Here is a 12,067-nt window from a genome sequence, read left to right as displayed (position 1 = left end):
GACTGGGCTGTCTCCCTGCCCCAGTACTCCCAGTACCCCCCCAGTGCTGGGACTGGGCTGTCTCCCTGCCCCAGTACTCCCACTACCTTCCTGGTGATGGGACTGGGCTGTGTCCCTGCCCCAGTTCCCTCCCAGTACCCCCCAGTGCTGGGACTGGGCTGTCTCCCTGCCCCAGTACTCCCAGTACCCCCCCAGTGCTGGGACTCGGCTGTCTCCCTGCCCCAGTGCTCCCACTACCTTCCTGGTGATGGGACTGGGCTGTCTCCCTGCCCCAGTACTCCCAGTGCCCCCCCAGTGCTGGGACTGGGTTGTCTCCCTGCCCCAGTTCCCTCCCAGTACCCCCCAGTGCTGGGACTGGGCTGTCTCCCTGCCGTGGTTCCCTCCCAGTACCCCCCAGTGCTGGGACTGGGCTGTCTCCCTGCCGTGGTTCCCTCCCAGTACCCCCCAGTGCTGGGACTGGGCTGTCTCCCTGCTGTGGTTCCCTCCCAGTACCCCCCCAGTGCTGGGACTGGGCTGTCTCCCTGCCCCAGTACTCCCAGTACCCCCCCAGTGCTGGGACTGGGCTGTCTCCCTGCCCCAGTGCACCCACTACCTTCCTGGTGATGGGACTGGGCTGTGTCCCTGCCCCAGTTCCCTCCCAGTACCCCTCCAGTGCTGGGACTGGGCTATCTCCCTGCCCCAGTACTGCCAGTAGCCTCCTAGTACATCCCAGCCCAGTGCTTCCTGTGTTCCCAGTACCCTCCTTGGCCCTGAGCTCCCAGTGCCTTCCCAGTAACCCCCAGGCCATGCTTCCACTGCCCTCCCAGCACCCCTCAGCCCCAGTGCTCCCAGTAACCCCCAGTCTCCATCACCAGAGCCTACAGCTCCAATGATCCCCCAGGGATCAGCAGGGATCACCTCCCTCCCAGCCCCTTTCCCTGCTAGAAATGGGTATTTTGGTTAAATTAAGAAATTTTTATTGAGGACAGAAGCCTCTCTGTGCATGTTCTGTCACCAATCGATTTTTTGTGTGTTGAAAACCAGCCCAAACTAGCCTAAAACCAGTTTCATTTTTCTGCCCTGGGTCCTTTTTTTATTGATTTTACAGCAAATTTCTTAAGCCCGGCTCAAGTTTCCTAATTTTGGGGAGGGAAGGGAGCTCCCATGGTTAATTTTCAACCCAGAGAGGGAATTTCATTACCCGTAATGAATCATTGCGTTTCCACTGATCGATAATGCATAAATTCCCCCAAAACATTGATTTTTGTAGCTTATTACCCTTTAAAAAACAAGAGTTAACGTCACACCACCATTTTAAACGGGATTCCTTTGATTCCAGAAATTTTCAGGCACCAGGATGAGTCTGGTGGGGCTGTTTAATTTATTTGGGGCAAAAAAAGGCCAAACGGCGCGTGCTGCGTTTCTTGGGGGGGGAGTTTTATTGGGTGGTGGTGTGCTGAATTAAGAAATGTATAAATGAGCAGAATTGGGATTTGGAGGGGTTTTTTTGGCTGTGGGACACAGACAGGGGCTGGCATTTGGGGGAGAGAAGGATAAATATAGAAAAAAATATTTGGAAAATGGGAAAAAGACAAAGATTTTACTGAAATTGTCTTTTCTGAGAGTTAAGCAGAAACCGCGACATGGCAGCAGAGCTGGGAGGGAAAGAAGAAATTCAGTGGCGCTGAGGAATGGGACTGGTTCTGCACTGTTGAGTGGATTTTTAACCTTTTTACAGTGATTATTTTTAACTGAAAAATCCCCTTTTTTCATAGGTTGTGGGTCAGGCTTGCAAGGTTGGGGTTCACAGGGATTCTACTGATTTTTAGGGATTTGCACATCATTAATAGGCAATTAATAGGCTCCCCCCCAGAAGCCGCATAAATTCATCCAGCTCCTGCATGGGAAGTTTGAAATGTACTTTTTTTTTATGGGCGCACTGAAAATTGTCTGGAAACGGGAAAAAATAATGCTGGTCAGCAGTTCCAGGACTTTTCACAAATCCAGTGGTTGGTGTGGGAGCATCTGTCGTCGTTCCAGATGCCGCCAGGTCCGATGCTGCCGCAGTCCTTCTGGTCCTTGTCTTTGTTCTCCGACCACGTGTTCCAGTAGCTGGAGAAAGAAGGAGAAAAAGGAAAACAGAAAATAAGAAAAAAAATAAAAACAAGCCCCACAGCAGTGGAGCTCTCTCAGGAAGAGGCAAAATATGTATTTCGAGGGAAGGAAACGACTAAAAAACTCCCTTTTTTTTTTTTTTTTAAACCACCAGCAAGAAAACGCTCTGATAATACCATTTTTCCAACATAAACCCTTTGACTTATGTAAAACTACCAAAACCCAATGTTTCAGTGGGTCAACTTCACCTTTTTCCGTTTATTTTCTAATTATTTTCCATTTTGCGGGAATCTCTGGAGGGAGTTTTTACCTAATACTTGTTTGTTCACCATTAGTCCAGACCCAGGTGCCTTCCTCCAACTGATCCGTCACTCCCAGCCAGTACGTGCTGCTGCTGTTAATATTGTCCTTCAGGAACTTCTAAAAAAGCAGAATTAGTTAAAACAGCCCCAGAACAATAATTCCAGGGAAGACAGAGAATCTTGAGGCTTTTGGCAATTAAGGTAAGGTCATCGCTGCGATACCTGAGCAGTATTTTTTGGTAAATATTGAACAATTTGGGTGTATTGAAGCAAAAAGTGCATACACAGCACTCCGGAAAGGAGATGTTGACATTCTTGCTCTGTTTTTAGCACTTTTTCCTAAAAACGGGAAGTCATAGTTGACTGAACTCAGCTTGGCCATCAGTGCTTCTCTCCGCCTCCAAATAACTCTGAGCCTGATGGCCAATCTTGGTGAATTTGAGCCAAAAAAACAAAAGAGTTTAGAGTTCCTGTGTTTGCTGGAGTAGAAATTCTCCAAGAAAAGGGGTATTTTAGGCACTGTGTAAGCCAAGAAACTGGTTATTTTTCACTTGCTAGCAGCTGACTGACCTGCTCCTGCTCCGAGTTGATGATGACCAGGTGAGCACCTTGGTCGGCGCAGATCTCCTTTGCGTCCAGCCAACTCATCGTCTCTGTCGAGAAGGAGTAGCAGCTTTTCTCAAAGATCTTCCAGCCGGCCGAGCACTTCTTGTTGTCCAGGACGGATCTGCAGATCAGCGCTGGAGGGACGAGAAACCCCCCCAAATGCAGGTGACAATCAGTTTTTCTCTGCTGGGGAAACCTCCACGGCTTCCCTGGTAGGGTGACATCTCAAAATTGGCATAAATCACCCAAATTTTCCATCCCTAAGACCACTGTGGTCTTTCTGGGTTAAAACCAGGAGGTTTCTCTCCTGGTGCACAACGAGAGACCATCAAGACGGTGACCACGGCTTTACCTGTGATGTCCTGCAATTCCTCGTAGTATTTGTGCATCCCAGTCCGCATCCGCATCTGTTCCCTTTGCATCTCTGACAGCTCCTGCCGCACTGGGAAAGGCAGCAGGGTGAGCAACCACCGCCAGCCCCATCCCCTTGATTTTTCCTGCTTCCCCAGTTCAGTTTACCCAAATCTTGAGCTTTTTCCCCCAGGATTTATTACTTTTCCACATGGAGAAATCTCAATCAGGGCTGTAAAAGCTCTTACATCACCAGCTGCCAGCTTTGCTGCGTGGTTTTTTTCTATTTGGGTGACATTTTGCTGCAATATCACCCATAATATGATTTAATTAATCACTCATTTGGCAGCAGTTAAGGATTTGGCCCATTATATTTGACTTTTGCAGAATTTTCTGTAGGATTTACATCCTTCCCTTCCCATAACCTTTAAGAGAGATAACAGGGTGGATTTTCTCCACAGTAAGATCCTAATCAGGATAAATCCTGTGATATCCCAAAGGCTGATTTGCTCCTGCTTGCACCCTTTTGGGGCTAATTCATTCAGGATTGGGGCATGAGCTCAGTCAGTGTCCAATCCACACCGTTACCCCGGTGTAATTCCCGGTAGAAATCAGAAACAAGGCAAAGTCGGTGTTGCTTGAGATGGAGCAGAACCAGGAGCCGCTCAAAAAGACAATTCAGTTTTTCCTTATTTTCCACCAAAAGGCAAAACCGGTGCCAGGAAAGAGCCAAACACCAAAAAATCAGTGTCTCCCAATCACCGTTAAACTTCACCGCGGGGATGTGAGTCCGAGGACCTACCGTTGGCTTGATTCTCCGAGTAGTTTAACCTCAAGAGCTTTAATTCCGCCATGATTTCCATCTCTGAAATGAAAATGAAAGAAAAAACATGGATGGATCATACCGAGGAATCTCAAGCGGCACCTAAATTTGCCCAATTTATGGCTTTTTTGGGCTGAGTGGGGAATTCCAGAGTGGATTTACTCTGGATTTACACCCTGTAGCAAACAGGGAGTGCTGCTGGTGCAGGCAGAAGGAGGCGGCAGCCAGATATAGCGCGCTGGGGGCAATTTGGGGATAAAACCCTAGAATTCACATACCAAGGTAGAATTAAAAACAAATTGTGACGACAGACAGGCTTTAGCCAGTTTCCACGTGGACGGACACTTAAAGCATCACGGGCACAAGCCACATGTTATTTTTAACAGTGAAAATGCTTTTTTGGGGGTGTTTTAACCAAACCAGCTGCTTCCCGGCCCAGCGGGGACCCTTCTGGGGACACTTACGCTTCACCATGGCCAGTGCAAAAAGCAGCACCCACGCAGCAAAGCTCAGTGCTACCAGGACGTAGAGGATGGCCACCGACGTCACCCTGCGGCTCTGTCCCCTGCCACCTCTGGGGTCCGAGTGACCTGTGGAGAGCAGCATGGGAGAAATCGGGGAGGAATCCCAGTTTCCCTTGTCTGGATCTGGCTGAGGCCTCCGATGTGGGTTAGCAGCATCAGTCAAGAGCTACTCACCTTTTTGGGAAGGATTTGGAGACGCCGGTTTCCCCGCAAGGATGTAAACCCCTATTGGGAGGAAGGCAGGAGTCACTGGGTGATGTTTTGGGGGCATTTTATGGCCAAATCCTGCTCTGCGGAATTCCTCAAGCACACAGGCGATGTGGGGAGAAGAGGTGGGTGCTACCTGTCCCTCCTTTGCTCCTCTGGCTCTGCAGATCTTCATCAGTCACTGGTGTCTTGTGGCCACGATCCATCTCTGACAGGGACACATCGTCATAATCGTCCTCGAAGCTGTCTGGGGATGCTATGAAAAAAGAAAAATGGATGACAATTGGGATTTTAGGCCAACTGGGAATCCTGTCCCTTAATGATCAGCTGGATTCTTTGGAAAGCATAAAAAAAGGCAATTCACCTTTCCCCTTTGGTAAATCTGCAGCACCTCTGGCAAGATTTTTACATCCTTTTCTCAATCTATATTGATTTTATCATTTTTGTATATAACATTGCTCCACTCTTTCAGAGCCGAGTTCTCCCCTCGGCTGCAAACCCAAGCAATTCTGGTGAAGTCTGAAGCTCTCCATGGTGGGAGGGGATGAATTTGAGCCTGCAAAGGTGCAAACACTGGCTCCAAGAGTGAGGATAGAGAGATAAATTCCCTCTCAATCCCCCAGCGTGGACTTTCAGGATATTTTGGGGGCTATTTGATCTCATTTGACAGAAGGAACCAAATCTGGAGAGAAATGCTGCGTTATAGCGAGACGTTTGACCAACCGAGCTGAAAATAAAGCCCAGTTCGGCCTTGGGGACGCACCTTGGGGAGTTCTGCTTTCCATCCACGCTACAAAAAAGCCTGACAAGGTGAAAAAATAATGATTTACCTGGTCTGAAGTCACCCACGGGTGTCATTTTCCCAGCAACAGAGTAAATTCCTGCCACAAAAAAGAAAAGGAAAGTAAAAGAGCATTGAGGATAAGGGGAGGATCTTCAAAACCACCACTAGTGCTTCTTCAACCCTGTTGCCACCAGCAAGGAAGTTGCCGATGACTTTTTTTAAGGCCTGGTGTGGAGTTTACACCTGAAATTGGGGCCAAACCTGGAGATTTAGAGGCTCTCGAGCGCAGAACGGGACCCACATGACTCTGAGCGCCCCAAAGGCTCCGTACAACAGCAGCGCCCCGCCGGCATATTTGGACACCGCCGTGCTGCTCCGAGACACCCGCCAGCCCCGAAAACACACGCCAAGGACACACTGAGGACATGGAGAGCAGGGGGGGTCTCCCCAATTTTACCTGCTTGTCTCACCAACCGCTTGGCGGGTGCCAGTGGGGGACCCAACCAGTTGCCGTAGGTCTCCTGCCGGGCCATGCTTTGCCGAGGAGAGTAGCCGCGCAGGCGCCCAGTGGAGAGCTAAACCCCTCGGCACACGTCCTGGCACACCCCTCACCACCTCCGGCACCCCATTTTGGCCAGTGGTTAGGCCCTGAGCTTTCAGTTCCTTCTCCGCGACGGGGCGGTGGTGACATGCAAATGAGCGGCGAAAGGAGGGCAAGACTGCGCTCTTCCCCGTGCAAAAAATACATCTTTTCGGTGGACCGTGGGATTTGGTGACTTTGGGGATGACGGATTTGTTTCGGGGGGAGGAACGGTGACGCCATAAGAGCTCTGCCACCAATGAGAATTTGAAGACAGCTCCCACATGGATTTGCGCGTTTTTTTAAGGGATTATAAATAAAACTGCCACAGTGGCACTTACAGGCATTAAACACCGCATCAGTGAAATCCCAAATCTTCTAGCAGAGCTGCTGCCCGCACCAGGAGGGGAATCCGGCGGCAAGGCCTTTCAGCAAAACAGGCGTCGCGCTTCAGCACCCACGAGTTGGAGATTTGCATACGCGCCCTGAAAACATGCTTGTGCCTCATCTTCACTGGTCTCTCTTCTCTTTTTGGTTTGTTTTTTTTTTACGTAAACCCTGGGAAAAAAGGTGCGCACCAACCCTCCTTGGCGCCACGTCGGCTCGATTGACATGAGTTTTGGTTCAAATCACAATTGAAGCACTTTATTTATGAGGTGGTTTTTCCTGATTAACAAGGCAAGCGATACGTTGAGCCTCAGCACAACAGGTAAACGGCTCAAAAAATGTTAACAAATACCCCAAAAATCTCTAAACCCACCCCCTCACCTCCCCCCAAAAGTGACCCTCTCAAACCGTTTAACCCTTCCGCCCCAGCGCTGTGCCCACCTCAGGCAGTGCACCTCACTTTTGGGAAGTGGAGGTACCCATTTTTGGATACCTTTTTCCCCCCAGAGTCTCATGTTTTCACCCTGTGCTTGGTTTTGCCAGGTTTTTACTGTTTTTTCTCCCATTTTTTAAGCCCCGGCAAGGTAAGCAGGCAGCCCGGGGAGGGGAGCCACTAGCAGCTGCGCTCACAGACCCAGGCCTCGGCGTTGGAACAGGTAGCGTCGTTCCAGTGGCCGCTGGAATAGATGGTGGCACAGTCCTCGCCCTGGTGGCCCACGTTGTTGGGTTCCCCGCTGTTCCAGAACCTGCGGGGAGCAGGGGGGCACACTGGTTTGGGTGGAAAGCTCTCCATTTGGGAATTTGTTGGGTTTTGGGGGGGGGGGTGTTATGTAGGGGGGAGTCAGGTGGAGAACACACCAGCCCCACAACATCTTTCGAGGAGGGCAACAGGCTCCCCCCGTTTAATGTAGCAATGCAATTTCAGTGATTTTCCCCTTTTCACCCCATTTAATGTAGGACAATGGCTCCACTTTGATCGCAGTGTTTTTCCCAAAATCCCAAGAATGAGGAGATCTGTTCAAAATAACCCCTTTGACTCGGTGCAGGGTCTCAGTCCATCCCGAGGAGGGGGAACCAAGCAGGTGCTGCGGCTCCTTGCATGTTCCCACCTGGGTTTTCAGCCCCAAAACCAAAGTGAATTTGGGGGGGGCGGGGAAGCCAAAATCTTGCCTGCAGCAGGGTGACTCCTCTTACCTTTCCCTCCACCTGGCATTTTCAGGTACTGCGGCAGCATGAAACTTATTTCCATGCTTTTCAAGCACTAAACCAGAGTGTGGTGCCTTTTTTTGAGTAAAAAAGGGGCCAAGGGAGAACAAAGTTGATTTGGGGGGGCAATTTACCCTCCAATGAGGCTAAAAACGTACGAGAGAGAGAGGATGCGGCCGTCCACCCACTGCCAGTGGCCTTCTGTGTGCATGTCGGTCAGGCCCAGCCAAAACACCCGATTGTCCATGATGTGATTTGCCAGAAATTTCTGCAAACGGGGAGGGAGGGGAAATGAAGCATCATGAGCGGAAGCGGAAGGCGACGGCAAAGGGATTCAGTGGCACCTAGGCCAGCACCAGGAGTCAGTGACATCAGGGAGCCCGTCTCTTGCAGGGAACAACCATAACGTGCCACAAGTGTGACGAAAAATGCAATGTTTCCCATTGCAAATGGAAAAAAGTACTGAAATTTCTAATACCTGGAGAAAGAAGATTTTTTTCAGACCCAATGTGCTTTTTAAAAGCCGGGTTGGTGAAAGGACCGCTCTGAATGGGGGCCAGTGATCATCTAAATTGGGGTAGAAATGCTAATTTGTGCAGGGTTTGGGTTATATTTCTGTAATTCAGTCTATAACTTCTGTCATTTCTAAATAATTTCTGTAATTTCTATATGATCACAAGAAGGGATCACCATGGAGCCATGGCGTATCCACCCCAAACTCAGGTGAGCACCTCTCGTACCCTGGGAGGCCCCTGGAGTCACACAAGAACCTAGCAGGGCAGCCGCTTCCCCCCAGCTTTTCCCAAAAAAATCCTTAAATCACCCCAGCCATTTTAGGGACAGATTCATGCAATTTGGCCAAATCCCTTCAGAACCAAGCAGGAACCTTGAACAGTTACATTTCCCCCCCTACACAGGTAGTCTTGAGTCACCTGTGCTTAACCTCCAGCTTTCTGTTTGGGGAATTGGAGTCTAATATTCTTCTAAACTCATAAAATCTGGGGATTTTTTTCACTTTTTACAGGATTTCTCAGCTTACATTTTCCTGCTCGGTGTTGACGATGGCCAGATGGCTATTGAAGTTGGCGCAGAAGTCTTGAGCGGCCAGCCAAGGTGTGGTGGTGGAAGAGAAGAAATAGCAGGTTTTGTCAAACTGCTGCCAGCCAGCGGGACACCTTGTGCAGATAATTTCTGAGGGAAAATGGGGGTAAAAAAAGAAAAAGGAGAATGCATAGTCAAGCGCAGGGGGACGCCCACAGGCTCAGCCCAACTGCTGCCCCTCACCTGAGAGGTTGCGTGTCTCCCCCAGCGCCGCGTCAAGAAGTGCCGACGCGCGGCTCTGCTCCTGCTTCACCTCTGCCAGCTGCCGCAGCACTGGCTCCAGCCCATCCCTTTCCTCTGCCAGGGAGAGAATAAAAGGTAAGTTAGCTGCCGCAAAGATCTAAAAAACCCATTTTTGTCTCCTTTCCGCTTTTCCTTTCTATCCTAACTTACACCAGGGCTTTAGCTGTGTGTTTTCCTGGTGCGAGTTACCGTTCTCTCAAATTCAGGCAGTAAAACCTCAAAGCCCTTTCGTTAAATGAGCTTTTTATTATCAACAGGCTGAGAAAGACTTTTTTTCCTTTAATGTACACTTAATGTTATCTCAGACTCATTAAGATTGGCTTCATGCACTCCTGGTGCACATTTTAGGAATCTTTGGAGCATCTAGAAGGACGGAATTTAACAGTTTTCCATCAAAATCAGGCTCTCACCCAGGACACGGAGGCGATCCAACAGCTCCTTCCCGCACTCCTCTTCGCACTGTGTCATCTTCCACCGCATGTTCTCCACTTCTTGCGACACTGGAAGGAGGAAAAACTCTGCTTTTGACCCCATCTCACCACTGCCTGCACCCAGTATTCAGGATTCTGCCCAAATTTCCCCAAAACCAGCTTTTCCTTGGCGTACCATTCAGAAGTTGGCCGTGAATCGCCTTGAGCTCACCAGAGAGCTGTTTATCTAAGAGGAAAATAAGAGAAGAAAGCTCAAAACAAGCCCTGACCATCTCTGTCCTGATGGAAGGCAGCTTCGGTTCATTTTTTTTGCCGGAAAAAGCACCCTGGGAAGCGCCAGGGGGAAAATCCATACAGGTATCAAGGATGCAGCGGGTGCCAGGGAGCCATTGTGGGGCGTGATGTCATACCAAAGGCACGCTGGACCTCCGAGAGGTTGTGCCATGCCGTCGTGTGGCTGTTCTCGCTCCGTATCCGGGCTTGTTCCAACACCTCCCACACCGCAGATACTGGAGAGGAGAAGAGGAGAGCACTTGCTTTCACTCTAGATCTGGCCCTGGAGAGTTCACAGGCTGCAAAAGAGCCTTCAATCCTAACTTGGAGGCACGTTTTGCTCCATCTGCTGGTGTTTTCCCCCAAATTGTGCCCGCCCCATGCTTGGCGATCAGAGCAAGGGGCACACAGCGGACTCACCTCTCTGGAGGTTCACGATGGTGAGAGCCATGAAGAGCACGAAGGTGAGGGCCAGAAGCACGTACAGCAGCACAACAGCTCTCTCAGGAGACAAGGCTAGGATGGACAGCATTGCCGGGGGTGAAATGGGGTGAGGCAGCCCCAAATAACTTGCCCCCCAATGGGTATTTTCTTGCCCCCCAACGGGTATTTTCTTAAAGAAGAGCACAAAGAGGAGAGATCCCCCCAAAACAACCTCTTGAGTGGCTCCACCCCCTGTTCTCCATGCTCAAAACTCTTTTTCCTAGATTGTGGCCTGACGGAGGAACCAGGTGTTGAAATTTGGCTATAACTTCAGAAAAAGGCTGATTTGAAGAGCTGAAACCCTCCAGTTTCATGTCTCTGGATCCCCAAAGCCACTCCCTTGCCCCAATACCTCCTTTAGGTTTCCTCTGCTCTTCCTTCTCCAACTCCGTCCCCTCGGCAAAATCCCATTTCTCGTAGGTGCCAACGGCATCTTCGCCTTGTGACATCTCTGATCCTTTTTCTTTTGATATCGCCCCAATTTATGTGGAGGGGAACACATGTCATCTCATCCTGAGGGGAAGGAAATGCTTGCGTTTCATAATTCTGATTCCTAGAAAAAAAAATCTGCGCACTCAGGAGCTTTGGAGCGGCTGATACGCTTGGGCAGCCCCTTGCCACGTGTTGCAGCCCATTTCCCTTTTGATTTTCAGAAGAATTCATTAAAAAACACACTCTGCTCTTCTCAAATGAGGCCGGCACCTGCCTGAGGAGGCAGTTTTTGGAGGCTTCATGCCTAAACGGTGACCGGTATTCTCAAAGGTGAGCACCTAAATTTAACTTTTTTTCTTTGGTTTGGTGGGAATTCTTTAGCATTTTGTTCAGCATTTTTGTGATTTCTTGTGGTTTTAATGCAAGAAACTTAGCATTCTGAAAATCCTCATTTTTTTGAGTACCGTTTCCCTCATTCCTTCTCCAGAAGATTCTTTTCATTGCCTGAATGCCCTCAGGCCTTCGAGCTAGGCGTCCGCTGGGCTGGCTACCACAGTAAACGAAAGTTAGAACTTATGAATAACTTCACCATTGACCGATTTCAGCTGAGTTTCACAGAGGCACCCTGGGAAAAGCAAACACAGCCAAAAGTTGAACATCCCTCACTCTGGTTCCCCTGCTCTTGGGGCAAGCAGCTTCCTCCTTTTGTCCAATTTCCCTTTTTTTGATCCCGAATTTAGGGGAAGTCGAGGCCAAACTTCTCCCTGGGGTGGCCGCTCATGCCCTTGGGCCTCCAGCACTTTCCAAGAGGCAATGGAGTTGGGTTTGGGTTGCAACGCTGTGAATTTGGCCCACGCGCTCTCATGGTGGTTCCCCTCTCTGCTGACAGCATGCAGTTTGTCCTGGTGCTTTTTAAGCTGAAAGAATTGAAAACTGAGATAAAAGTCAAGAGAGGACCAAAACCCCACCCCTCAACCTCCCCCATCCTTATCTCTTTAACCTTTTTTTAGGGTTTTTTATCTTTTTATTTTTTAAATACTGAAGCCGGAGTGGTTGAAAATCCCTTTAAGTTCCTAAAAAAAGACTTCTCAGCACTGTTAAAAATATCCTCAGTGGCACAATACTGAAGCCGGAGTGGTTGAAAATCCCTTTAAGTTCCTAAAAAAAGACTTCTCAGCACTGTTAAAAATATCCTCAGTGGCACCTCAGCACCCCCAGGCCCTGGGGACACCCCCAGTGT

The 12,067-nt window shown here is 49.5% G+C and overlaps 1 protein-coding gene across 4 annotated transcripts; it reads right to left on the bottom strand.

Moving 5' to 3' along the window:
• Window positions 1–977: 977 nt before the first annotated feature.
• Window positions 978–10,920, bottom strand: CLEC4G (C-type lectin domain family 4 member G). 4 transcript variants are annotated; one of them, XM_075025231.1, is made up of 10 exons: window positions 6,613–7,272; window positions 5,738–5,788; window positions 5,044–5,163; window positions 4,875–4,925; window positions 4,641–4,766; window positions 4,156–4,218; window positions 3,355–3,444; window positions 2,967–3,136; window positions 2,405–2,514; window positions 978–2,091 (listed from the first exon to the last, which is right to left on the bottom strand). In XM_075025231.1, the coding sequence occupies exons 2-10, from the start codon at window positions 5,763–5,765 to the stop codon at window positions 1,956–1,958; spliced, it is 894 nt and encodes a 297-aa protein (XP_074881332.1). In that variant the 5' UTR covers window positions 5,766–5,788; window positions 6,613–7,272; the 3' UTR covers window positions 978–1,955. The 4 variants fall into 4 exon arrangements, 3 of the variants coding, with proteins under 3 accessions (XP_074881332.1, XP_074881331.1, XP_074881333.1); XM_075025230.1 differs by lacking the exon at window positions 6,613–7,272 and adding an exon at window positions 6,149–6,551; XR_012650060.1 differs by lacking the exons at window positions 978–2,091; window positions 2,405–2,514; window positions 2,967–3,136; ... (3 more) ...; window positions 4,875–4,925; window positions 5,044–5,163 and adding exons at window positions 8,023–8,132; window positions 8,904–9,055; window positions 9,149–9,262; ... (3 more) ...; window positions 10,333–10,428; window positions 10,748–10,920 and having other exon boundaries at window positions 5,761–5,788; window positions 6,613–7,404.
• Window positions 10,921–12,067: the final 1,147 nt, after the last annotated feature.

The sequence above is a fragment of the Buteo buteo genome, chromosome 4 (genome assembly GCF_964188355.1).
Source record: "Buteo buteo chromosome 4, bButBut1.hap1.1, whole genome shotgun sequence".
NCBI lineage: Eukaryota > Metazoa > Chordata > Aves > Accipitriformes > Accipitridae > Buteo > Buteo buteo.
Note: the sequence above shows the minus strand (reverse complement) of the source record. Positions and strands in the feature narration are given on the sequence as shown.